The sequence below is a fragment of the Molossus molossus genome, unplaced genomic scaffold (genome assembly GCF_014108415.1).
Source record: "Molossus molossus isolate mMolMol1 unplaced genomic scaffold, mMolMol1.p scaffold_m16_p_5, whole genome shotgun sequence".
In the NCBI taxonomy this organism is placed as follows: Eukaryota; Metazoa; Chordata; class Mammalia; order Chiroptera; family Molossidae; genus Molossus; species Molossus molossus.
The window spans coordinates 5,495,169-5,520,299 of record NW_023425388.1 but is presented as its reverse complement, the minus strand read 5'-3'; the positions used below and the strand labels follow the sequence as shown (position 1 = coordinate 5,520,299).

Sequence of the window (25,131 nt, the reverse complement as noted above, 5' to 3'; positions counted from 1 at the left end):
ACAAACTGCAACCGAGATACATGCCCTTAGCGGGAACCGATCCCAGGTCTCTCTGGACCATCTGCTGACGCTCTAACCGCTGAGCCAAACCGGCCAGGGCACGAGGAATATTTTAATAGTCTTCATATAACTAGATATTCTGCTTTGATACTACATCAAAACTTGACAAGTGGCAGCTGTTTACAGGCTAGATACCTGGAATCTGAGTTCACACGAATGACCCTTTTATCCTGGATTTTTATAAATCCTTTTATCTGTCTTGCATTTTGAAAGGCTTTTACCCAGGCATCACTTTGTAGCACTGAGCACTGGTCATTCAGGCACCGTGATTCCTGAGTTACGCAGATCTTCTCAAGGTTGGCACCTTTTATTACACACTCACACAATGTAATGAGCTGACACTGAGCTCATCAGGATGGTCTAATTAGAGGGACATTGTCAAGCTCACAGTGGCAAGTGCAAGTTTTCCAAAATTCTGATTTTTTTTTTTTTTTTTATCCTCACCCGAGGACATTTTTCCATTTTTTGTTCAGGTAGAGTGGGAGGGAGAGAGAGGAACAGAGAGAGAGAGAGAGAAACATCGATGTGAAAGGAACACATCGAGTGGCTGCCACCCGCACGACCAACCAGGGCCGGGGACAAACTGCAACCGAGGTACGTGCCCTTAGCGGGAACCGAACCCGGGTCTCTCAGGACCGCAGGCCAACGCTCTAACCGCTGAACCAATCCGGCCAGGGCCAAAATTCTGATTTTTGATGAGAGTTTCAGATTGTATCATTGGCCACTTCTTGAAGTGACAGGCTCACAGTATTGAATTTAAAGAAAACGTCTGCAAAAACCCAAGACTGAGTAGCCACAGCTGGTGAAGTTATGGCGAGCTCAGCAGTCCAGGGCTCTGCTGTGCAGAATGCCCATGTCCTGCGTCACAGGAGACAGTGAGGCTGGGGAGGTGGGTGATGGGCACACGGGCCTCTCTGCTGTTTGCAACTTCTTGTGAGTCTAATCATTTCACAAAGTTATAAAAATTTGTGTACTTAAGACAGGAGTGTGAAAATGGCTTTGACTTACCCTGAGGACCACACTCTGGAAACTGCTGCTCCAGCGTGTCCCTCCGGATGCTAGATGTCCTTGGCACAACTCTGCATGTCCTTGGCACCACTCATCTTCAGAGGTGCCCCATCTGCAGGAAGCCTGTCCTCTTTGGCTCCTTTGCTGCTCATGGAACTTGCAGTCACATGCTCCTGGGCTCTTGCTTTGTTTTCGGTGACCCAGATGCTGTGACCTCTACAAGGTCATCTACTTCTTGAGGACAAGGATGCTGTCCTACGTACTTTGGAGTGACGGCTCTGTTAGGTGTTTGAGTTGTTCTGGATTACACACAGTTGTGTTATAGTTAGCGTTAATAATAACACCTACTGTGTATTTAGACTGAGCGGCAGCTGGGATTCAACCCATCTGCTCTGATGCCACCACTTAGAAGACACCACCCTGGTCCTGTCCCCAATCCTCTTTTAGCAGCCAAGCAGTCATGCTCTTAAACTGTCACACACACACAGATTGTAAGGCGACTTCAATCAGAATCAAATCTTTGTTCATTTATTGATGAGAAGAGTGATTTCTCTGGTCATCACCATGTGTCTCGGTTACTACACCATGTGTGTTTTACTGGAAAGTGCAGTCACAAGACATGGAGACAGCCCTGGCCAGTTTGGCTCAGCAATTAGAGCATTGGCCTTCAGATTGAAGGGTCACAGGTTTGACTCCGGTCAAGGGCACGGACCTGGGTTGCAGGTTCCATCCCCGGCCCCAGTCGGGGTCATTCAGGAGGCAGCAATCGATGTGTCTCTCACATCAATGTTTCTCTCTTTCTCTCCCTCCCTTCCTTGCACTCTCTCTAAAAATCAATGGCAAATATCCTCAGGTAAGGATTAACAAAAAATAAAATAAAATAAAGATGGAGGTTTCTATGACAGCAAAAACTTAAAAAAAAAAAAATAGAGACAGAGACATGTGCCCCAGTGTGGGGTTTTATTCTGAGTGTGAAACTAATGGTGTTACTTCGGTATGAATATGCATGCCCTTCTCTGGGATGAAACCGTGTTTCCCTCTTTGTTTCAGTGGTCGACAACAGTAGCAACTGGGCAGTGTGTGGGAAAAGTTCTGGAGTCATCTCCATGCCTGTGGTCGCTCAGGCCACGCACAGAGTCCACATGGAGGTGATGCCCCTGTTTGCGGGGTACCTGCCCCTTCCTGACGTCAGGCTGTTCAAGTACCTCCCGCATCACTCTGCACACTCCTCACAACTGGATGCTGGTAAGGACTCGGTGCAGGGAGCAGGCCTGCTGAGCACAGACATTCCTCGGGGGGTGGACTCTAACACCCAAACCTGGTCAGGGTTACAAGCCTTAGGCTCCTGCTCTGGGACTCCATCCTCGGAGGACCCGTGCGCTAGGTTCCCTGTAAGAGGGTGCCTCAGTTAACATGCTGCTGCGCTGAAGGTGGGCTTGGGTGGCTTGTTACTCCCCACGGTAGGTAAGGGTTCTTGGCTGTGTGGCCTGTGTCTCACTTCCTGTGTGTTTGTAGATAGCTGGATAGAAAATGATAGCCTGTCGGTGGACAAGCATGTGGATGACCAGCCGGACAGCAGCAGCATCAAGAGCAGGGGCAGCGTGCACTCGGCGGCCAGCAGCGAGCACAAAGGCTTGCCTATGCCCCGGCTGCAGGCGCTGCCGCCCGGCCAGGTCTTCAACTCCAGCACGGGCATGCAGATCCTGGTCATCCCCAGCAAAGACGACCATGTTCTTGAAGTCAGTGTCACATGACCACGCCGGTGACATGGTTAACATGCCCAGACCTGGTGTGAATGCACTTGAAGGGATCCTGACTTGATTATTCCATTGTAACATTCTAGCTCTAACCAGATCTGGGGACTCTGCCTGGCTGCGCAAGCATCAGAGTGTTTCATTGTGCAGCCGGTCCGCAGAGTCCAACATTAACTTTGTGTTGTCAGTGGTGTAAAGTTCCTTGTTACTTTCTCATCTCCCTGTCCCTGTGCTGTGTCCTCCAGTGCTGGCCCAGAGCCCACTTCTTATCCCTCACTCCCTGCTCACGAAAGCTCTTTATGGGGGTCTCTCACCTGGACAGCTTTCAGTCTGCTGGCTCTTCATGGCGGCTCGCGTGTCTTCCAGGGAGACACCAGCAGGCCTTGCAGTCTTAGAGTGACACGTGTGTGCCTTTCTGGTCACACGGCTGTGCAATTCCTGGACCAGGTGGATTTGTCCGTCTCCTAAAGGGTAACAGCCCTTTACCTCAGCTCATCTAGTCGTGCTTTTCTAGAAAAACACCCTTTTAGGGCAGGTGGGTGGGGCTTAGGGGTGAGGGGGAACAACCCCTTCTGTGCCTTGGGATGTCAGACTGGGCCGACCTGGAGCACCCATCAGCTGGAGCCATTTTCAAGGTACTTGAGAAGACTAGAGCAGGGCCAAGGAACAGTGCAGTGTTCAAGCAGTTCAGGAGTGAATGTTTCTGGGACCTTTTTCCCTCGTAATGTTGATTCAATATCATATGCACTTGAAATTAAATATATATTTATTTTAATTATCATATATGTGAGGGTTAATATGTTATATTTTCTCTCACCTTTAAACTTAAAGACTTTACATGTAATTGTAATTGTATAATCAATATTTTTTTTGCACCTTAAATCTTAGAAATTAACAGGTTCCATATAAGTGAAGATTAGAGGGGGTCCTTTCAGTGAATTTCTAGTCTGGCTGTAGGAGGGATGAAAGTCTTGGCATATTTTCTGCTGGTCCACTAAATTGCAGTCATACGGTACCAATGGATTAATTTGCTTTTGGTTGTAAATTTAATTGTACATATGGTTGATTTATTATTTTTAAAGTACAGACTAACTGATGTAATGTTTATGTATAAGTTGCACCAAAAATCAAGAACAGAATAAATGCGTGTTTGTTTTTATTGGTGTGAAAGTCACAGCTTGTAAATAAGTGTTGTATGTATTAAACCTTTTCCAGCTCTCCAAAGCGATGTATTTTTGTACATATGAAATAGAGAACTCTTAATTCACTGGGAAAGTGGTCGGAATTGAACTTGAACAGATTAATGCAAGTGAGGGTGGGGCCTCATGTGAATAACCTCAAATGTGTGAGCCTTACAGAAATGGGAGCCTTTTGCAGCTGCTACTGGTTGGGGCTGGTCACCTGCTTGAGAGAGGCAGGTGGGATGGGGATAAGAAGGTCAGATTGGTGCATACACAACAGAGCAGTCACCATCGCTCTTGTCTAGGTTGTCTGTATCAACTCAGCCAACAAATAAAGGTGGTGTGATTGATTTCCCCCTCGTGTCCTTTTCATTTATAGATATTGGAGAAGTATGTGAAGAAGATAGTGTTTTGTGTTTAATTAAACTTCCCAGAAATTTATCTTCCGTATGAACAGTTTAAAACTAATAAACTTGGTCAACTGCTTAGGCAAATTAGATCTTCAGCATCTAATGATGGTTTAGGATTTCTAAAATAAGTTTGTTTTATTGTAAAAGTTAATGATTGTCCTACAGATCTACCAAGCCCTGTGAATGAAGAGATCTTTCGAGATTTGATTCTGTCAGAAAAGCTCTAATCCGAGTGCTCATTCCCGGAGCCAAGGGGACAAGCCCTCCCCCCATGTGTAATGGAGCTTCCGTCTTCCTCTGGAAGGGGCAGTGCGGTTCAGTGTTAACCTATTTCTGTTTGCTCTTTGTGTCTGGGTTCTAATCCCACGATGAAATTCTCTAATTATACAGATTTGGAGGGGAGAAATATGAAGGGGAAAACCAAAATGTTAATGGTGGTAATGGTTTCTTACTGTCTGGAAATTTAATGAAATCAAATTTTTCATAGGTTAATTTTTTTTTTACCCTAACTACTCAAAAGATCTTTTGTAATATAAGTTAACATGAATGCCTCTGTTTTTAAAACATTCTTTTTGTTTTTTTACACAAAAGAAGAATGTCACCTAAATCATCTTTTTTTTTTTTTCCTACTAAAAGGCTGTAATTGGATTTTTGTTGTGTTTAAAATAAAACAAGGCTTATGGGTTTGATACAGGCTGGTTTAGTTGATAAAGATGTAGCAGCTGTTAAATAATTATGAAGCCAGATATCGAATGTACATCTAAAAAACAATATGCAGCTACTTTGCAAATATGTGTGGAATTGTAAATATTAGCAAAAGGAAAAGAAAGAATGTTATAATTTTGGTGAATTTCATGGGGTCTCCTATGATTGGAAAAATTATAACTTCTGATTCTAATGTCAAAATTGTTGTATTTAATCTGAAAATGACTTCTACCTACAGTTCCATTGTCAGCATAGGCCGAAGTGGGTTGGATTCCTAAATTAGTAAGTCTTAGTTGATGAGTATAGATATCCCATAAAGGGCCAGTAGAGAAAATACACACAGGCTTCTGTTCAGTTTTTCTTTAGTGTTTAAAATGAGATTGTTATAAAATGAATTTAAACACTCCAGGTGTGTATATAAAATGGAAAGTTAAATACTTTTTATAAAAGAACAAACTAGGCTGATATGTTTCATTGTCAACTGTGATCTTTAAAATAAATCCTACATGATTTTAAAGTCTGATTTTTCACGAAAATGCCTCTTTCTCTAAATTTATTCATCTTGTACACCAAGCTATAAGACCAGAAAGCATTGTTAATAGAATTTGCTGGGATTCTGTGACTGGAAAAGGTGACAAGTTGGTGACTTTGACACTGCAGGTATTAATTCCATTTTCATGGTTTATTATGAAAGTCATTTTTCACATTCTGTAATATATTGTTAGACTAAAACCATTGTATTAAGACTGTTTAAAATGTAAGCATTATAATTCTGAAATACACATTTTAAGAAGAAACTGCTGATTTGAATTTCGTTCTTTTGCTGTGGGATGTGAAAATTGAGTGTGCAGAGTTAAATAATTGTCTTGTATTCTCTCCCTGAACCTTGTTTCTTTTTTTTAATTTTTTTATCCTCACCCGAGGACATTTTTCCATTTTTTGTTCAGATAGAGCAGGAGGGAGAGAGAGGAAGAGAGAGAGAGAGAGAGAGAGAGAGAGAGAGAGAGAGAGAAACATCGTCGTGAAGGGACACATCGAGCGGCTGCCACCCGCACGACCAACCAGGGCCGGGGACAAACTGCAACCGAAGTACACGCCCCTAGCGGGAACCGAACCCAGGTCTCTCAGGACCGCAGGCTGACGCTCCAACCGCTGAGCCAAACTGGCCAGGGCCTGAACCTTGTTTCTGACTCTGAGTGTAGATTAATCGCTTTGGGGGGAGCATTAGGGATTTTTTCCCCCCATAATTTAATACCCTGTAGCTCACACGAACTAAGACAGTTGAGTTTCAGAGGTTTCGGTTTTTTGGTAGATAACATCTACCAGCCTAACGTTTTCCAAGGTAACTGCCTCTGTGATGTTTGGTAGCATCGTAATACAATTTCTTCGGAAGAGTGTGGTTTACAATTTATTCAGAGCCTCGTTCTTTCTGTTCTTTCATAATCCAAAGCTATTACGTTTAAGCAAGCGCGGGATCGGACCTTCTCACCCTCCCTAGAGGATGAATGGTTCCTCGGGCCTGCTGGACGAGCCTGGCCCAAACCTGTGACTACCGAAGCCGCCCTGAACGCGCCCCGCCCTGCGCAGGTGCGCTACTCCAGGAGGGCGGGGGGTGGGGCCCGCGGGCTCAGGCTCCACCTTGGGGCGGGGAGTGGGCGGAGCCTAGGAGAGACTGGCTCTGCTTTGGGGCTGGGACTAGGCCGAGCTAGGGACTCAGCTCTGGCTCCGGGCAGGGAATGGGCGGGGCCTGGGTGGAAGGCAGGTTCTGGCGGGGGCGGGCCAGAGTTCAGGCTCCGCCTTGGGGTGGGGCGTAGGCGTGCTTGGGGGCTGGGACTCCGCTTCGGGCGGCTCCGCACCTCCGGGCCCCTGGGGGCGCTGTGACGCACAGCGGAGGTCCGGCCCGGAACTTCTCGCTGCGGGCGGGTGAGCAGGGCAACGAGTCTGGGTGGCGGCGGCACACGTGCGGCGGCCGCGATGAAGTTCGCGTACCGGGTGAGCGTGCGCGCGGGTTGGCACACGGGGCCCCTCGGCGGCCGGGGGAGAGCGGTGGAGGGGTGTCGGTGCCAGGGACCTTCCGCTTGGGGGCCAGCGAACCAGGCCTGGGTGGGCTCGGCGTCCGGCAGCAGTGTCCTCACCGTGTAACCTGTGGCGTCTGGGCCGCGGGGGCTCCAAGCGCAGCAGCGTCCTGGATCAGGAGGCTAGGGCCGGGCCCGCAGGCGGCGGTGTGGGGCGGGTGGGCCATCCCGGAGCCGAAACTCCGGCTAGCAGAGGCCGCGGTGATGGGAGGGGTGCAGGCGCAGGCGGGCGGAGAAGCCCACCCGACGTCATCTGTCGTCGTCTTCCTCCGTGGCTCAGGATCATTGACCCCGTGTTCGACCTGGTAACCCCGTTCTTCCGGGGCTGTTCTTCCGCAGGGTCGGGTCATTCCCCCTGGTCCCTGCCCAGCTCCGTGCAAGCCCGCAGCAGCTGCATCCCACACCTGCGCTGTCCCAAACTGAACCTCGTGCACCCCGAGAGTGCTCCAGTAACCCAACACAGGGGGTTCGTGGTTTGAAGTGTCTGAGCCTAAGGAACATAAGTCTTGTTGGAAGATAAAGGCTTTAGTTTTGCTTGGGACAAGTAAAGGAGGAAGGGGAGTCATTTCCAAAGCGGTTGCTTATGTACACTGGTTAATCACTTGTTGATTTCTTCTTTGCAGTTGGCTACACTTACTCGTTGTGGTTCTGGTAAAGCTCATCTGTTACATTTGTAACAAAATACTGTTACATTTTAGCATTTATCAAGAGCATTTAATAAGAACTGCCCAGCCCTGGCCAGTTTGGCTCAGCGGTTAGAGCGTCGACCTGCGGTCCGGAGAGACCCGGGTTCGGTTCCCGCTAAGGGCATGTACCTCGGTTGCAGTTTGTCCCCAGCCCTGGTTGATCGTGCGGGTGGCAGCCACTCAATGTGTCCCTTCACGTCGATGTTTCTCTCTCTCTCTCCCTTCCTCTCTCTCCCTCCCACTCTATCTGTACAAAAAATGGGAAAATGTCCTCGGGTGAGGATTAAAAAAAAAAAAAAAAAAAAAAGAACTGCTATCTAACACTCCTCTGTGACCCAAACTCTGAGGGGCTCTGCTGCCATTCTCCCTCCCATATCCAGACGAAGTTCAGGCCCCTGCACTTCATCTGCCCTCTCCACACCTGCAATTACCTCCCAGGTTGAGACACCCTCACCTTCTGTGTGGAACAGTACAGACGCCTAAATGGCTTCCCAGCTTCCCCTCATGCCTCAGTGGTCATTGGAGTAGTCTTCAGAAAGTGGGAATTGGATCACAGCGTACCTCTGCTTCCAGGCTCCCTGCCCCTCCCCCCCAGGCCTCCCTGGGGTTCTGGACCTTTCAGCTCCCACTGCTGGCCTGGCTGGCTTCTCATCCAGGTTCCAGCCCAGGCAGCCCCTCCAAGGGTCCCTCCCTGACCACTTCTGAAATGCCGCTTCCTCTGTAACTACTGGGGTTTGCTATCTTCACCTCGCTCCACCTGCTCTGTAATTGTAATTATGTTTCCTTCACCCTTGCCTGCTGGGCACAGACTGAGGGCAGAAACTCTGTGCACAGAAATATCTCCGGGGAACACTCACATTTGATCATTGAGTAAATGAATGAGCTAATAAATAGGATGCCGGCAGGCTCCTCTGTTCGGAGAGCCTTGAACCCAGGGTGCACTTGGGGTGCCGTTCCATTGTTGTAGCTTTTCTCTTCCTGAACCGTGGGCCCTGTTCTCTCCTCCACCTGGCAAATACCTCCTGTCTGTGGAGGCTTCCCCAGTGCTTACAGTACCTCTCAGCCACCTCACTGGGAGCTCGGCGCCCCTGGGGATTGGGCTCACTTCTCCTTCCTCTCTTGCTCAGGGCTGGGTCGCATCGGTGCCCAGTTAGTGCCCCAGGAGATGACTGAGAGATCCCAGGAATGACCAGCTGCCCCGTGGGGGTTCGGTACTATCCTCTTGACTCCATGGGTCACTTAGCCCTTTTCTGGAGTTGAGTTGCTGTGATGTCTTTGTTTTCTTTTCTAGTTTTCAAATTTGTTGGGGACAGTCTATCGGCGTGGAAACTTAAATTTTACATGTGATGGAAATTCAGTGATCAGTCCTGTGGGAAATAGAGTCACTGTGTTTGACCTTAAAAAGTAAGTACTGCCCTGGCTGGTTTGGCTCAGCAGTTAGAGTGTCGGCCTGCGGTCCAGAGAGACCCGGGTTCAGTTCCCGCTAAGGGCATGTACCTCGGTTGCAGTTTGTCCCCGGCCCTGGTTGGGTCGTGTGGGTGGCAGCCACTCGATGTGTCCCTTTCACATCGATGTTTCTCTCTCTCTCTTCCTCTCTCTCCCTCCCACTCTACCTGAACAACAACAACAAAAAAGTAAGTACTAAAATGGTGTAATGTAGCAGTCCTTATAGTTTACATGTAAAAATCAGTGGTGTTTTCTTTAACTTCCTCTTAATAGGGCACCTGTGAATTAAGGCAGCCTGAGCTGGCGGCCACAGCATAGAGTCGGGCCAGCAGTGGAACTGGAGGTTTCTTCCTAGTTCCTCAGCTAAACCTCGTGTATCGAGGTCGTTGTTACCTTCAGGGTTCAAATCATGTGCCACTCGGCTGAGTTGTGTGGGAAGGGGTACCGGGGTGTGAAAGCCGCCCTGGGCCGCCCAGTCAGCACAGTGCTCCCTGAGTTCCTCTCGTAAGGGGAGGGCCTCTGCGCGCTGCCACCCCTTCCCGGGCCGTGCGGCCTGGGCGGGATCCTCCTGTCGCACGGGCTCTGCGGGCCTCAGTGTCCCTGTCTGTAAAACGGGACGGTGGCATGGTCATTACTGTCACTGCTGAAGGGGCTCTCTCGAGTACCTGTCACATGTTCGCTGAAGAAAAACCGGGAAATGAAGAACAAAATTAGAGTCTAACCCACTTGTTTTTCCATTTTTCCACATTATCTGTAAAATAGTGATACATCCTCATGCTGTCCCTGTGGTCGATCCCTCCTGTTGGACAGTTAGCTTTCTTCCAGTCTTCTGACCTTCCTCACGTGCAGGACTTTGGGATGCAGTCCTAGAAGCAAAATGTTCATATCCAAAACCCATTTTTAAGGTTTTGTAACTTGCTCTGCCAGATTTTCTCCGCGGGTTTTACTTCCTTTCCTTTCAGCGTGGAGCAAGGATTAGCGATGAGCTCAGGCCCAGGGAGCAGGAGGGGTGTGTCGTTGGGGCAGGTGACCCGGTGGTCCTGGCCTCCCCATCTGACATCCTGAGACCGACTTACACGCTCTGGTTCTTGTCTCTCAGCAACAAGTCCAACACTTTGCCCCTGGCCACTCGGTACAATGTCAAGTGTGTGGGGCTGTCCCCAGATGGCCGTCTCGCCATCATCGTCGATGAAGGTAACCACCAATGACAAAGAGATAAGAGACGGGGGTGCAGGGTGGTGACTGATGGCACAAGTTGGGCGGCGGGTTGGGATCAGGGTGCCAGCCGCTCCAGGTCCTGCTAGGGGTGGGGTACAGCCCACGTGTCTTCTGTCCCTGTTGCTTTCACATCGAGCCTGGGGTGTGGGTGTGTGCGTGGGGTGTGGACGTTCCTGGGCGTCCTCCTCAGCTACGTGTTCGTGGCATCGAGGTGGTGCTGGGCCTCACGTGTCAGAGCATGCTCCCCAGTGTCCTGGTAGAAACAGAACTTGGCGTCTCAGCTGTGTGTCAGCTGTATGTCAGGTGAACACATGGCAGCCACTCCCTTCCGCAGGGGGCAACGCGCTGCTGGTCAGCCTGGTCTGCAGGTCCGTGCTCCACCACTTCCACTTCAAGGGCTCCGTGCACAGCATCTCCTTCTCCCCCGATGGCAGGTAAGGGCCTCCCGGCTCCGCACCGGGCATTGCCGAGGGCTGGCGCTGGCTGGTGCAGACCTGGAGGGCTCTTCCCACTCGGGACGTCACTGTGGGAGCCTGTGCTGGTGTCTCGTGTTGGCAGCCCAGTGGGTTCCTGAACTGAGTGCTCCCGCCGGGCCCTGGCTCCTGCGGGGCCGCCCGGGCCTCCCCCCTTCTCCTGCCCCGGAGCAGGTGGACACACCACCTCCAGAGCTGGCATGGCCTCAGAGGGTCTCAGCTCCAGACCTCGGGGCTGTGAAGGAGCCGCCGGCTTGGAAGTCCTGGGAGGAGGTGGAGCAGGTTCAAGGCCAGAGGGACAGAGCTTGTCCCCAGGCTGCTCACACCTGGGCCGACCTGGATGTGCCGGAGGGGGCGGCTCCGGGTTTCCGCTGAGTCTCCACCCCACATCCACACTGAGAAATCCCTCAGAGCAGCATCCACGGTGGTGGCCGCTTCCTGGTACCTGTCGTGCATGGCCCGTGGCTTCCTTTCGGTTCCACACAGGGCTTTGGCAGCCTGGTGGGGGTCGGGGCGCGCCTGAGGGGAACCCTGCTTGAGGCGCTGTGTGGCAGGGCCCACAGATGTGTTCACGTCTTCCCTGACTGTCCACCGGTCCTTCAGAAGAGGGGACTCGGGGCAGTGAGAGGCAGGCCCCAGGAGACTGACCTCAGAGCCCCGGACAGTTCTCTCTGCGGCCCTGAGCTGGCCTCAGGACTCTTGAACGTTAGCAACTGCCATTTCCGCCCCAGGAAATTCGTCGTCACGAAAGGCAACATAGCTCAGATGTACCACGCTCCTGGGAGGAAGCGGGAGTTCAACGCCTTTGTCCTGGACAAAACCTACTTTGGGCCATACGATGAGACCACGCACATTGACTGGACAGACGACTCTCGGTGAGGCCTGGGTGGGTGGCCAGGGGGGCCTGAGGGGCCCAGAAGGGCCTGTAACAGCCTCTTGTTAGAGAGGTGACAGCTGTCACAGCCCGGAGTCCTTTTGAAGTGGCCGCTCCTGAGCCTCGTGTGGGGCTGGGTGCAGGCAGGGCGCCAGCTGGAGTTTACCCGCACCGCCTGGCACCGATCGCGGAAACCAGGGGGAGGGCCTGGGCCCTGACGGGGAAGCAATGCCCGACCATGTGGCCGAGTCTGTGCCAGCAGGTGTCCCAGAGCCGTGGACAGGTGGGCGAGCCTCTCCCAGCATGGTGCGGGGTGACGCCGGCCCTCCTTCCCGGCCGCCATCCCAGAGGCGCCTGCCTGCGTGCGGCTTTCGCAGCCGCCCCTCGCCTGTGTCCGGGGAGCCGCGGAGTCGGGTGGCTGCTGCTGTGCACATCGGGCCAGCTGGCCTCCGGTCCCCGGCCGCACAGAGGGGCGCAGTCCCAGGCAGTGTCAGCGCCCCGAGACCGAGCCTTCTCTCACAAGGCTCCTGGGTCTGCTTCTGTTAAGATCGGGGGGGGGGGGGGGTCAGGGAGGCTTAAGGAGCAGGCTTCCCGGCTGACCTGTGGGGACTACCTTTCGAGGAAGGACAGTGACACGTGTTCACCAAGGCTCCTGGTCCCAGGAGACACTGATGGAGGTAGCCAGCGCCCCTGACCTTGCTCAGCTGGAGCCTGGAGGATGAGCCATGTTTCTTCTGTCCAGGTGCTTCGCAGTCGGGAGCAAAGACATGTCCACGTGGGTGTTTGGGGCCGAACGCTGGGACAACCTCATCTACTACGCATTAGGGGGCCACAAGGATGCCATCGTGGCCTGCTTCTTTGAATCCGGCAGCCTAGACGTATGTCCCTGCACCCAGAATCCCCAGCCCCACGATCTCGGGTCATGGCCATGAGTGAGACGAGATGCTGGGCCCTTGTAGATCGGTGGTTCTCGACCTTCCTAATGCCACGCCCTTTAATACAGGTCCTCACCTTGTGGTGACCTCCAACCATAAAATTCCTTTCGTTGCTACTTCATAACTTTAATTTTGCTACTGTTACGTCTTAGGCGACCCCTGTAAAGGGTCGTTCAACCCCCGAAGGGGTTGCGACCCATAGGTTGAGAACTGCTGCTGTGGATGTAGGTGCCCCTCCCGGGTCCGTTGGGGAATGGGTGGTGGCTGCTTGTTGGGAGTCGTCTCTCCCAGTGCGTGGGCGAGGCTTTGGCAGAACGATGAACGGTTCCTGTCAGGGCTGCCTGTGGGCGGTGTGGCTTGGGGACAGGGTGACAGTGCCCACCGTGTCTCCACCTGCAGCTCTACACGCTCAGCCAGGACGGAGCCCTGTGTGTGTGGCAGTGTGACACCCCCCCGGAGGGGCTGAGGCTAAAGGCCCCCACAGGCTGGAAGGCGGACCTGCTGCAGAGGGAGCAGGAGGAGGAGGTGGAGGAGGAGGGGGAGCAGGAGACCACTATCCGAGGGAAAGCCACACCGGCCTCGGAGGAGCAGCAGGGCAAAGTGAAGTACTCTCGTCTGGCCAAGTAAGTCTCCCATCCGGAGGGTGGAGGGCCTCGGACCTCAGGCACAAGTGTGACTCTTACCTGGAAGGGACCCAGATGGGCAGTCGCGGGGGCGGGGCCCGTCCTAGGGATCAGGGCTCCAGAGTACAGCTGAGGGGCTGCCTTGGGACCCGCGCGCAGCGTCAGGGAGGCTTAGGGCGTGGAGAGCTGAGGGCATGTCCACGGGGGTGTTTGGGGTGTTTGAGGAGCTAGGGGACTGGAGACAGCATGGTCAGGGCTCTGGCCTCGGGCCCGGGGGCCGTGAGACCAGCCTGGCTCTCTGGTCCCCTCGCACAGCTCTGCTGTCCCTCTTCAGGTACTTCTTCAATAAGGAAGGAGATTTTAACAATCTGACAGCGGCGGCCTATCACAAGAAGACCCATCTCTTAGTCACTGGTTTTGCTTCTGGAATTTTCCACCTTCACGAACTCCCAGAGTTCAACCTCATCCACTCCCTGAGGTAGGTGCCTCTGCTCTCTGGTGGGTGTGTCTGCACCTGCCAGCCTGGGGGCCCAGTGGCAGGGCACCGGGTGCCGTCGTGCTGTGCCTGCCCTGACCTCAGGCCCTGGGACCGCAGGGGCAGCTTCCCGGGGCGCCTGCCTTCATTGCTGTCCTGGCCAGGTGCTCGGAGGGTTGGGGGGGACTCAGAGGTTGCTGCCCCACCCCCATCTCGGACGCACAGTCCCGCCCCCCTGGGCTTTGGTCCCACCTGTGGGTCCTGTCATTTTCATTTTTTGTTTTTGTTGTTTCCCTTCTGTATCTCTGGAACAGAGACAGTCAAAGTACTGGTTTCACAAAACTACGCGGCTTCGGGGATTCGAGGGCAGGGCGGGCTGTGGGTCCCCGGGGTTCTAACGGGAGTTGCTCACTCCCTGGGGGTGGGTGGGACGTGTGGGGCTCACAGGCGAGGGCAGGGTGGGCTGTGGGTCCCCGGGGTTCTAACGGGAGTTGCTCACTCCTTGGGGGTGGGTGGGACGTGTGGGGCTCACAGGCGAGGGCAGGGTGGGCTGTGGGTCCCCGGGGTTCTAACGGGAGTTGCTCACTCCCTGGGGGTGGGTGGGGGACGTGTGGGGCTCACAGGCGAGGGCAGGCTCTGCTCACCGAGTCCTGCTCTCTGCTCAGCGTTTCCGACCAGAGGATCGAGTCTGTCGCCATCAACAGCTCCGGGGACTGGATCGCTTTGGGCTGCTCAGGTTTGTCCTCCCGCCAGCCTGCTGAGGACAGGACGGAGCTTTTGCTCCGGGCCCTCCTGTGGCTCCACCTCGCCCGGGGCCCTGCTTGGAGCGGAGTGAGGGGTCGGCGGTGGCTCCTGCGAAGGAGCGGTCGGGGGAACTTCCAGACCGCGGCTCCGGGGGGCTGCCGCAGGTGCCCGCGCTCTGGGGGTCCGGAGGTTGGCGTGTCTGCGCCGGGTCCCCTCAGGTGGGGGGTGATGGGGGCACCTGCCCCAGGGTAGGGGGGCCTGAGCCAGGGCTGCACCCACCCGGAATCTCACGGGCAGTGGTGCCTTCGCCTGCCCGTGGGACGGTGTCGTGAGTCCCCAGCTCACCCCCCTGTGCCCGCAGGCCTGGGCCAGCTGCTGGTGTGGGAGTGGCAGAGCGAGTCCTACGTGCTCAAGCAGCAGGGCCACTTCAACAGTATGGTGTCCCTGGCCTACTCCCCTGACGGCCAGTACATCGTGACCGGGGGGGACGACGGCAAGGTGGGCTGTGGGCCTTGGGATCGGGCTGGTAGAGTGGGAGGAGCGGTGGGTCCTGCCCGTCCTGAAGGCCCAGCCTCAGCTGCGGGGTTCAGCTCGCCTCTTCCGAGCTTGGGCAGAGGCGTTTAAAACTTACTGATCGGAGTGGAGTGGCTTCCGGTGTCTTTCCCTGACGGGCTCCCACACGTGTACCTACTGGGATGAGGGGTCTGTGGTGCCACTGGCCGCCCTCTGTCGTGCTGCACTTCCCAGGGTGCCACAGGGCTCCCACTACCCCCAGCCTCCCTCCCTGGGGGGGGAGGGCGAAGGGCAGGTGGACTCTCCAGCCGCGTGTCTGCCCCGGATGTGCGTGCCTGGGAGAGGGAGCCACGCTGAGCCCACCTGCTCTCACCCTGCTCTCCGTAGGTGAAGGTGTGGAACACCCTCAGTGGCTTCTGCTTCATCACTTTCACGGAGCACACGAGTGGGGTCACCGGCGTGACCTTCACCGCCACGGGCTACGTCATTGTGACTTCTTCCATGGACGGGACTGTGCGGGCCTTTGACCTCCACAGGTGACCTTTCTGCTCAGTCCCTGGCTCAGAGCAGGTTGTCCGTCTGCGCTGGGCTTTGAGAGCGAGGCCGAGGGCTCCGTGATCGCCGGGCAGCCTGCGCTGTGGACCTGCGGGTGACGCTGCGGCATTCGGGCCCAGGGACACAGGCGTCAGGGACCTCAGTGAGCGGTGTCAACCGGGTCTTTCTCCGTGCAGGTACCGGAACTTCCGCACCTTCACGTCCCCGAGGCCCACCCAGTTCTCCTGCGTGGCGGTGGACTCGAGCGGGGAGATCGTCTCCGCCGGGGCCCAGGACTCCTTCGAGATCTTCATCTGGTCCATGCAGACAGGCCGGCTGCTGGAGGTGAGGGCCGCTCGCCCCCAGCTGTGCTCTAGAGTGGGCGGGGCGCGGACACCGCAGGTGCAGGAAGGACACTCCGAGGGAGTGGGGGGCAGAAGCCACAGCTGAACCCAGCTTTCTGGCCTCACTGCCTGCTTTCCTTCTCGTCCCTCAACTGGAGCGCTCGGGTCACACTCAGCAGTCACAGCACCTGCCGGGCTGCTTGCCGACGCTCCCATCTCAAACCTCCTCAATGAACTGTTGTAGGTCTTGTCTGGCCACGAGGGGCCCATCAGCAGTCTGTGTTTTAACCCGATGAAGTCGGTCCTGGCCAGCGCCTCCTGGGATCGGACAGTGCGTCTGTGGGACATGGTGGACAGCTGGAGAACCACGGAGACGCTGGCTCTGACCTCCGATGGTGAGCTGTGTCGGGGGTGGTGGGCGGAAGTCGTGCCCCAGGATAGGAAGGCCTAGTGTCAGTGCCGGTTCTGCCCGCCTTGGCTGTGTGTCCGGCTGTAAGCCCAGGACTCCCAAAGGCCCGCAGCTGTCGGGTTGGCAGCCAGTTGCGTCCTTTGCATCGGGTTCCCCCTGGGACACGGAGCTGGGCTGAGCCGCCACTTCCTGCCACTTCTGCACTGGCCGCAGAAAGCAGTAGGTACAGGAGGCCTGAGGGCGGGCTGGGCAGGCCCTGCCACCTGAGTCCCCCCACGGTGTGTGCATGAAGTCCCTGTGGGCACCAGCAGCGCGGGCCTCCGCCCTGTGGCTGCTCCCCTGCAGCAGCAGAGGTAACTGAGCTGTCTGGCCCTGCACAGAACACATTTGCCTGCCCTGGGGCCCTTGGTCTCTGTGCCACCCACTGGCTCTGGTGTGGTCTCTTAGCAGCCGGCCTCCTGTCTTTGTAGGACCTCCACCTCCGGTAGTCTGTTTCCGGTCTGTTCTGCAATTCCATCAGAACTTTTGCTGTGACCTCTGTGTGACTCACCTGTGCCCAGCCTTGCCTCCCACCCTGCACCCTCCCACCAGGCTGGCCCTGCTTAGTCCTCCCTGTACCCATCTTGTGGCCAAGCCTGGACCCCTTTGCCCCAAGACAGCTGGGGCCCTGTCTGCACATGTAGCTGGTGTGGTTGTGAGCTGTTGGTGCTGAGGCCAGGGTCCTTCCCCCTGGGGTGGAGCATCACCGGGAGAGCTTGTGTGGCCCCATCCCGCCACACCCAGATCCAGCAGGGAGCCGGTGGTGAGGACAGCGAGGGGGTGGCCCGGCCGCTGGAGCCTGGAGTCTTCTCAGATCCTGGTTCTGCATCTCTTCTCAGCTCTGGCTGTGACCTTTCGCCCCGATGGTGCAGAGCTGGCTGTGGCCACACTGAACTCTCAGATCACTTTCTGGGACCCTGAGAACGCCGTGCAGACGGGCTCCATCGAGGGCAGGCATGACCTCAAGGCGGGCAGGAAGGAGCTGGACAAGATCACCGCCAAGCACTCCTCCAAGGGGAAGTGAGTGCCGGGGGGCGTCCTTCCCAGGGGTGTGGCTGGGGGGCAGGCGAGCCCCCGGAGCCCGCAGCTTGCTCAGCAGGGGCGCACAGCCTGTGCGGGTCAGTAGATGGCAGTGTCCTTGCACTTGGGCCAGGTGAACAGCGCTGCTCTGGGCATTCGAGGACCGATTGTGTGACTATGTGTCCAGTCCTGTTGGGTCTGTTGCTGGGTGTGGAGTTGCTGGGTGACTTAGGGCGACACACACTTTTTGAGGAACTGCCAGATGCTTTTCCAAAGATGCAGGCCCATTTCCCACGCGCCCCACGCTCACCAGCACGGGCTGCCTGGCCTTTCAGGTTGCAGCCGTTCTGGTGGGTGTGGGGCAGGATCTTGTGGTTTTGCTTTGAGCATCTTTTCGGGGCAGACTGGCCACGTGACTGTCGACTTTGGAGACACATGTCTCCCAGCATTTGCCCTTTTAAATTGGGGTGCCTTTCTCGTTGAGTTGTAAGAGTTCATATTTGCAGATATGTTCTCCCATTCGATAGGTTGTCTTCACATTCTTAATGATGTCCTTTGAAACACAAAGGTTTTCAATTTTGAAAACATCCAGTTCAAAGGGTGGCCTCCTTTACATTCTGACTTCAACAAGGACATGCCTTGACTTGGACCATGTGGCCCTTTTGTGCCAAGGTCGTGCTCCCAGGAGGCTACAGCACACGAGGTGTCGTCGTGTGTCGTCGTCCCCCCCCCCCCGGGTGGTGCTGCCCCAGAAGGAGCAGGATGGACTTGTGGACTGCAGGGTTACAGTCCTGTGGTTGGCTAGGTGGAGGCTGCTGGGAACGTGGTGGGAGGGCCACGCGTCCGAGGCCCCTGGGTGGTGGCTGAGTACGAGCCCCTGCGCTGCAGGGCCTTCACCACTCTCTGCTACTCCGCGGACGGCCAGAGTGTCCTGGCAGGAGGCATGTCCAGGTTCGTGTGCATCTACCACGTCAAGGAGCAGATTCTCAGGAAGAAGTTTGAGATCTCTTGCAACCTGTCTCTGGACGCCATGGAGGTGAGTGAGCAGTGGGGGCTCAGGCCCGGGGCGGGGCGGGGCTGTGGTCTGAGCACACGAGGTGGCCAGCTCCCCCTCCTGTGTGTTTCTGGGGGAAGTGCCCTCGGTGTGTCCTGACGGCACGCGCTTCCCCATGCCCCCCTCACGGGGGCTCTGCCCGGCAGTGCCAGGCTGCGAGGGAGGCTCTGCCATGGAGCTGGCTTGTTGCTGTCTCTCCTCGGGGTCCATGTCCTGTGTGGCTCCAGACAGGCCGGGGTCTCCTTCAGCGTTGTGCGCACGAGCAAAGGTGGGGAGACAGCCCCTACCCCACCTCTGATGGCAAGATGTCTGGGCTTTTGCTCTTCTAGGAATTTTTGAACCGAAGGAAAATGACAGAATTCGGCAACCTGGCGCTAATTGATCAAGACGCTGGAGAGGAGAACGGAGTTGCAATACCCTTGCCAGGCGTGAGGAAAGGTGAGCAGAGGTCCCTCGTGTCCCCCGTGGACCTGCCATAGCCATTGCTGGGCCACAGCAGTTTTGCTCGCTTGTTGATGCTGCAGTGGTGGGGTCTGGGAGCTCACTGCACACGCGTGGTGTTGCTGGAGGCTGGGGCTCGGAAGCCTCCCTGTGCATTGCTGCGCAGCTGCGGCCTCCTCGCCTCGGGCCTCCGTGCTCCCCGGGCCAGCCCCACCCTGTGCCTTGCCCCCCACATGGCCCACAAGGACTCCAGCGTTGGGGTGCTGCTAGTCCAGAAGGCCTGAGGGGTACACGTGCCTCACAGACTGGGCAGCAGACTCCAAGCCCTTGGCCTAGGTGGACCATCGAGAAGGGACACCCATCGGCCCAACTGCCCACACGTGGCTCGGTATTGCAGCAGCTGACCTGGGCCCGATGTGTTCTAGTCCTGGCTCACGCCCACTCCAGGCACCTGGGGCCTGCCCTCAGGGAGTGAGGGTGCTTCAGCTGGCTGGGGGTGGGAGGACCCAGGAGAGCTGAGAGTCCAGGGCAGGCCATGCTCCGCCGGGCACAGGGCACTGCTCCTCTGCACCGTGGTGGCAGGCCTGCGCCGCACAGCCCCGAGCGCCCCCCGGAGGGCGGTTCTCCACCTGTCCGGGGGCGTTTGGGTGCTCACAGCTTAAGGGGGTGTTGCTGTTGGTGTTGAGTGTAGAGAGACCAGAGCCCTGAGGACCCACAAGGACTTGGCTCCAAACGTTGGTCATCCTGAGGTGGAGAGCGTCTGGCGATATATTTGGGGGTGGGGCCCATGGAAGGTGGCTGTGGTGGCCTCCAGGAAGGCCTCCAGGTGGCCGAGTGCTGGGCACTGAGGAGACGGACCTTTCACAGGTCACCTTTTGAGTTGTGAGGTTTCATACCGTGGGAACGTGTTGCCCTTGGAAAGCTAACTTGAAAGTGAAGTGCCAGGGGGGCTGCGCCCCCGTCCGGACGCCCCCTGCAGTCATGCGGTGTGTCACTGCCCAGGGCGGGGCAGGGCCTCCCGCCTCGCAGCCCCCCATCCAGACACATCGTGCGGCTTGTCACTGCCCAGGTGGGGGCAGGGCCTCGCCTTGCAGCCCCCCATCCGAATGCCCCGTGCGGCCTGTCACTGCCCAGGTGGGGGCAGGGCCTCGCCTTGCATCCCCCCATCCGAATGCCCCGTGCGGCATGTCACTGCCCTGGTGGGGACAGGGCCATCTGGACACCCCGTGCGGTTGTGCAGCCTGTCACTGCCCATTTGGGGGCGGGGCCTCGCCTTGCAGCCCCCCATCCGAATGCCCCGTGCGGCGTGTCACTGCCCAGGTGGGGATGGGGCCTCCCACCTTGCAGCCCAGGCTGGGCACACGTCCCTTCCCAGCACAAATATGCCATTCACTGGCCAGGCCCCGTGCCCACAGGCGCATCAGAGGTGCCCATGAAATAGCACCTGAGGGGCCAGCACCAGGCTCACCTGCTGCATCTTCGAACGGGTGGAGGCCAGTGGCAGGGCTGCCACCTGGGCAACAAGCGGACCGGTGGCCCTCCCTTGTCGGGTGAGTGCCGTGCTGTGCTGTCCTGTAACGAGTGGCTCCTTTGATGTCCAGGTGACATGAGCTCTCGACACTTCAAACCTGAAATCAGGGTGACTTCACTCCGCTTCTGTCCCACAGGTGAGCCCACATGGGGTTGTTGGTGCTGGAAGGGGTGGGCGGGCATGGGGACCCATACTGCACGGAGGGCCTGTCACCATCTCTGCTCCTGAGGACGATGTCGGGCCCAGGGCTTCTGACAAGCTCTGTCTGGGCTGCACTGTCCACCATGCATAAGACGTGGTCATCTTTGTCCCCTCTGGATGGCTAGGAAAGCTGTGAGCTCAGGTGGGCTGGGCTCGGCAACAGGCGGCAGGCACCTGCCCTGAGCACCCTTCACGTGTGCCAGTTTGGACCGTCCTGGAGGGCCGCCTCCTTGTCCCCCATCAAGTAACTTGCTCCCCCACCCTGTCCCACCACTGAGTGTCCAGCAGATCGTCTCTGGTGGCGGCGGGGGAGGATCAGTACCCCCAGGGCCTGGGGCCGTTAAGTGCATGCAGGCTGTAGACCAGAGCAGGATGGGTTGCAGTGGGCTTGTCTTTACTAGCTGATGGCTGACCCTGTCCAGCATGGAGTGACGAGGACAGTAAGGTGCAGAGCAGCACGTGGCACAGCACCTCTGGGTGAGCCAGGGGTGCAGATGGCAGCCGATGGACAGGTCTGGTACCACCCGGTCTTATAAGTAAAATTTTATGGACCAGCCATGCCAGTTTGAGCATTTTGTTCGGGCACTGTGGGGGAGGACACACTGCAGCAGAGACCACGTGGCCCGCAGAGCTGGAAGTGTCTGCCCTTGACAGGAAAGTCTGCCAAGCCTGCCCCTGTGAACGAGGCAAGGCACCCGCGTGTCTGCTCCCACGCACACAGTGCCCAGGAGGACAGCCTGCTGCAGTGACCCAGGTGCTCCTCCCAGAGACCTGGTGGCTGGGGCAGGGACGAGAGGAAGATGTCCCCGTGCTCCTGTGCTGCTGCACTGGGGACCACGGAATGTGTTCAGCACCTGTTCCTTAAGACAAATGAGGAACAATGAGCCACTCGACCCCTTCACTTCGCAGGGCGCTGCTGGGCAGCCACCACCACCGAGGGGCTCCTCGTCTACTCCCTGGACACCCAGATGCTCTTTGACCCGTTTGAGCTGGACACCAGTGTCACCCCTGGGCAGATCCGGGCAGCGCTGCGCCAGAGTGACTTCACCAGGGCCATCCTGATGGCCGTCCGGCTCAATGAGAAGAAGCTGCTGCAGGAGGCCCTGGAGTCAGTGCCCTGGGACGAGAGTGAGCGCCAGGCCTGGCTGGGTGGGGTTGGAGGAAGCTGCCGGGACCCTGCCCCACACCCACCGCTCAGGGCTCTGGGGTTCTGTGCAAATACAGAGGACATAAGCTGTGATGGGCTTTTCTCCTGGTTTGCGTTCTTTGCAAAGTGAGCGTGGGTGTCCTTTCTTACAGTTGACGTTATCAGCTCCTCCCTCCCCGAGTTGTACGTGGAGAAAGTGCTTGAATTTTTGGCTTCGTCCTTTGAAGTGTCTTGCCATCTAGAATTCTACCTCATATGGACCCAGAAATTGCTCATGGGGCACGGACAGAAGCTGAAGTCCAGGTACGATGTGCTGATCTGCGCGTTTGTCTGTGGCTCCTGTCACAGCCGATCTTTGCTGATTAAAAGGGAAACTTGACCTGCAAGTGTGGCGTGAAGTGAGGCCCTCTGCATGCACGTGTGGTGTGACATGAGGCCTTTGGATGCCAACACAGCACCGAGGCCGTGACACGCACACTCGTGAGGAGGGAGGCCGTGGGCTGTTTCACTAAGGGAAGTCTCCTCCCAGAGCAGGGAAGCTGCTGCCGGCAGTGCAGTTCCTTCAGAAGAGCATCCAGCGGCACTTGGACGACATCTCCAAACTGTACGTTTTACCGGCGGCGTCGGTGGGCAGGGTGGGCCCGCGTTTAGGGACAAAAGGTACCAGCGTTGGAGGTGCTTGTTCCCTCGCTACCAGTGAACTGAATCTGCCGGACCTGCCCACAGTGGGCCTCGAGGTTGGCAGCTTCAGATCAGGCCTGGGATCGAAAACAAAGGAAGCGCTCAGTGCAACGAGCACCAGCTGTGCTCACCCACGTGGGGGAGGGTGTGCTGGGGGAGGGTCAGGAGCTTTGTCCTTCTGTGCCCAGGCGGCTTCATGCTCCTGTACTCTGGCCCCTCTGCTCAGGCTGAGTGGAGCCATGAAGGCCTCACAGCTTGGCCTCTCCTCGGAGGGGTTCTTCCCCCCACCACTGACTGGGCGAGTGGAAGGAGGTGCTTTTGTCAAGATCCCAGCTCCCTTCCAGAACATGTGTCTCTACCCTGCTCGTGTCTACCCTGCATCGACTCGGGCCCCACAGTCCTCCCGTCCTGTGGTCGGTTCTTCAGTCTTCCCGAGTCCAGAACAAGCCCTTCCCCCCGAGGCTTTTCTTCCCGTGTCCTGGCTGCCCACATGAACACCACGGCGGAGAGGGGCTATGTTCTCCGCCACCCATCAGAGGAAGCCTTCCTCTTGTGGACACATCCGTGACTCCACAGCGCTCCATCCACGAGGCCTGCTGCCTCCTGGTGGGCCACGTCCTTGTTTCGGGTTACTGTGCATGCGTTGTTCTTGGACTTCAGTTTCTCCTTCCCTCCTGCTGTGGGTCTGTTACGTGTTGGTTCGAGGGGACGCTCCGTGTGTGCTGCCCGTCCTCGGGTCCGTGTTAGAGTTTGCAGAGGTGCACTTTGGTCTGTCTCATCCTTTCCCCTTTGTTTGTCCTTACTGCTAGTTTTTTACATTGCTAGGATCCTGTGGTTTTTCTCTTTGTTCTCTTAATGTGGGAATTAGTGTCCCTGTTGGCTCCCAGCCTGTTCTTCCTCGGGTTCGGGTGGGACTGACTGGTGAAGTGGTCTGGGTCGGGCCCAGGGAAGGGCAGAGGCAGTGAGGACACACCAGTAGGACTGGGTCTTACAGTTGGGTCCTTGAAGGCCACTGTCCCAGGGCTGAGTGGGTAGACACCCGTCACTGGGGCAAGGATGAGAGGAGGAAACGCGGGGCAGATGGAGCCTCAGGCAGCCCATGGATGGCCATTCTCAGGGTCACAGAGGGTGGTGGGGTGCCGGGGGAGCCAGCATTCCCGGGGGAGAAGTCACTCCTGCTTTCACTGATGTGGGCCCTGCATGTTCACAGCTGTGACTGGAACCGATACAACATTCAGTACGCTCTGGCCGTTTCCAAGCAGCGGGGCGTGAAACGCCCCCCAGAGCCACCCGGAGCTGCGGAGGAAGCAGACGTGTCTGATGATAGCATGCACCTGCTTGGAGGACACGGGGATGAGGACGATGCGGACATTCTGTTGGTGTAGAGCTGCAACCTTGCTCATTTTGGTTAAGACCCTGGAAGAGAGAGAACCACAGCTGCCTGGGCCCAGGAAGTGAGTGGACGGCCACTGGGGGAGCTGTGGGACCACTGTCGCCAAGGACTCAGTCTTGTTCTTAACAACCAAACATCTGAGAGCGAGCTGAGGGCCCTGGTCAGCACAGGCTCGGCACACGGGGCCCAGGACCTGATGGTGTGAATTAAAAAACGCTGAGCATCTGCTATTGAAAATGCCTTTTGGAGAGACAGATGGGTTCTGTTTATAGACTTGTGAACTTTGTATGAAAGCTATTTATATTTCTAATATAAAGTTTAGATGATAAATTTAGAGATTAAAAAATGGGATTTTCAAAAATGTAAGTATGGATTGAGTCTAAACTCTGAATTAAATGTTTATAGTGTGTCCTGAGTGTAACTGTCATGCAGGGGAACAGGTGAGCAGGGCAGGTGGATAGCCTGCCATGCCCCGGCCCTCATGGCCCCCAGCCTAGGCCCCCTGCCCTGCAATCTCTCCATAGGGTCAGGGCAGGGAGCATCTGCTCGACTTTGACCTTGGACAAGGACCAGCTGGGCCTCCTGGGGAGCTCACTCAAACCTGCTGTGCCAGCTCTGCCCTGCGGTGGCCCCTGGGAGGGGTCAGTGAGAGTAGCTTGGACCAGCATCGCCACACCCAAGTACCTGATCCCCCTGGCTTGATAGCAACAGCCTGAGGTGCAGTGCTTCCCTGAGAACGTGCAAGAACAGTATCTGTGGGCGCCGCCCTGTCGCTTATCAGGTGCAGCCCGGTCACTGGACAGCCTGGCCCTCCTGTGCTCTTCAAAGTGGATACCTGCCCACCTCCCTAGGCTTATGTGAGGCCTGACTGGCCAGGTACGAGTAGTATGTGACACCTAGTGCACCAGTGTCTGTTGCCGCTGCCACCACCCAACAGGAAAGCCCCCTAGAACCTGCTCTTGGGCTCTGTAACCAGTCCATACACTCAGTGTGTGTGCTCAGGCTGGGTGGTGGTTCCTACACACCTTCCCCACCTACAACATAGGCTGGATAGATGCATTCCTCCCTCTTCACCCTAGCTTTTCCTCTAAGCTTCGAGTGCACAGTGAAGTCCAGCTGCGCAGACCCCCTGGAGGTAACAGGAATGAAAGGGGCAG

At 56.3% G+C, this 25,131-nt stretch overlaps 2 protein-coding genes across 18 annotated transcripts in view; both read left to right on the top strand.

The window, feature by feature from the left end:
- Window positions 1–4,973, top strand: part of TRAPPC10 (trafficking protein particle complex 10) — a 91,528-nt gene extending 86,555 nt beyond the window's left edge. For 11 of the 15 annotated variants that reach the window (XM_036242478.1, XM_036242468.1, XM_036242473.1 and 8 more), the window contains 2 exons: window positions 2,119–2,313; window positions 2,584–4,972. In XM_036242478.1, coding sequence (XP_036098371.1) covers window positions 2,119–2,313; window positions 2,584–2,822 — 434 coding nt within the window. In that variant the 3' untranslated portion in view covers window positions 2,823–4,972. Of the gene's footprint in view, window positions 1–2,118; window positions 2,314–2,583 lie in introns of all 15 variants that reach the window. The other 4 variants (XM_036242467.1, XM_036242472.1, XM_036242481.1 and 1 more) reach the window with 3 other exon arrangements.
- A 2,080-nt stretch (window positions 4,974–7,053) lies between these two features.
- PWP2 (PWP2 small subunit processome component) lies at window positions 7,054–24,281 on the top strand. Of its 3 annotated transcripts, none has more exons than XM_036243878.1 (21): window positions 7,054–7,110; window positions 9,171–9,283; window positions 10,425–10,519; window positions 10,878–10,977; window positions 11,748–11,891; window positions 12,633–12,768; window positions 13,225–13,448; window positions 13,783–13,926; window positions 14,589–14,659; window positions 15,029–15,165; window positions 15,568–15,716; window positions 15,912–16,059; window positions 16,303–16,453; window positions 17,346–17,526; window positions 18,415–18,562; window positions 18,910–19,018; window positions 20,623–20,688; window positions 21,663–21,881; window positions 22,053–22,203; window positions 22,430–22,504; window positions 23,792–24,281. In XM_036243878.1, the coding sequence occupies exons 1-21, from the start codon at window positions 7,093–7,095 to the stop codon at window positions 23,964–23,966; spliced, it is 2,754 nt and encodes a 917-aa protein (XP_036099771.1). In that variant the 5' UTR covers window positions 7,054–7,092; the 3' UTR covers window positions 23,967–24,281. The 3 variants fall into 3 exon arrangements, with proteins under 3 accessions (XP_036099771.1, XP_036099772.1, XP_036099773.1); XM_036243879.1 differs by having other exon boundaries at window positions 22,435–22,504; window positions 23,792–23,895; XM_036243880.1 differs by lacking the exons at window positions 14,589–14,659; window positions 15,029–15,165; window positions 15,568–15,716.
- Window positions 24,282–25,131: the final 850 nt, after the last annotated feature.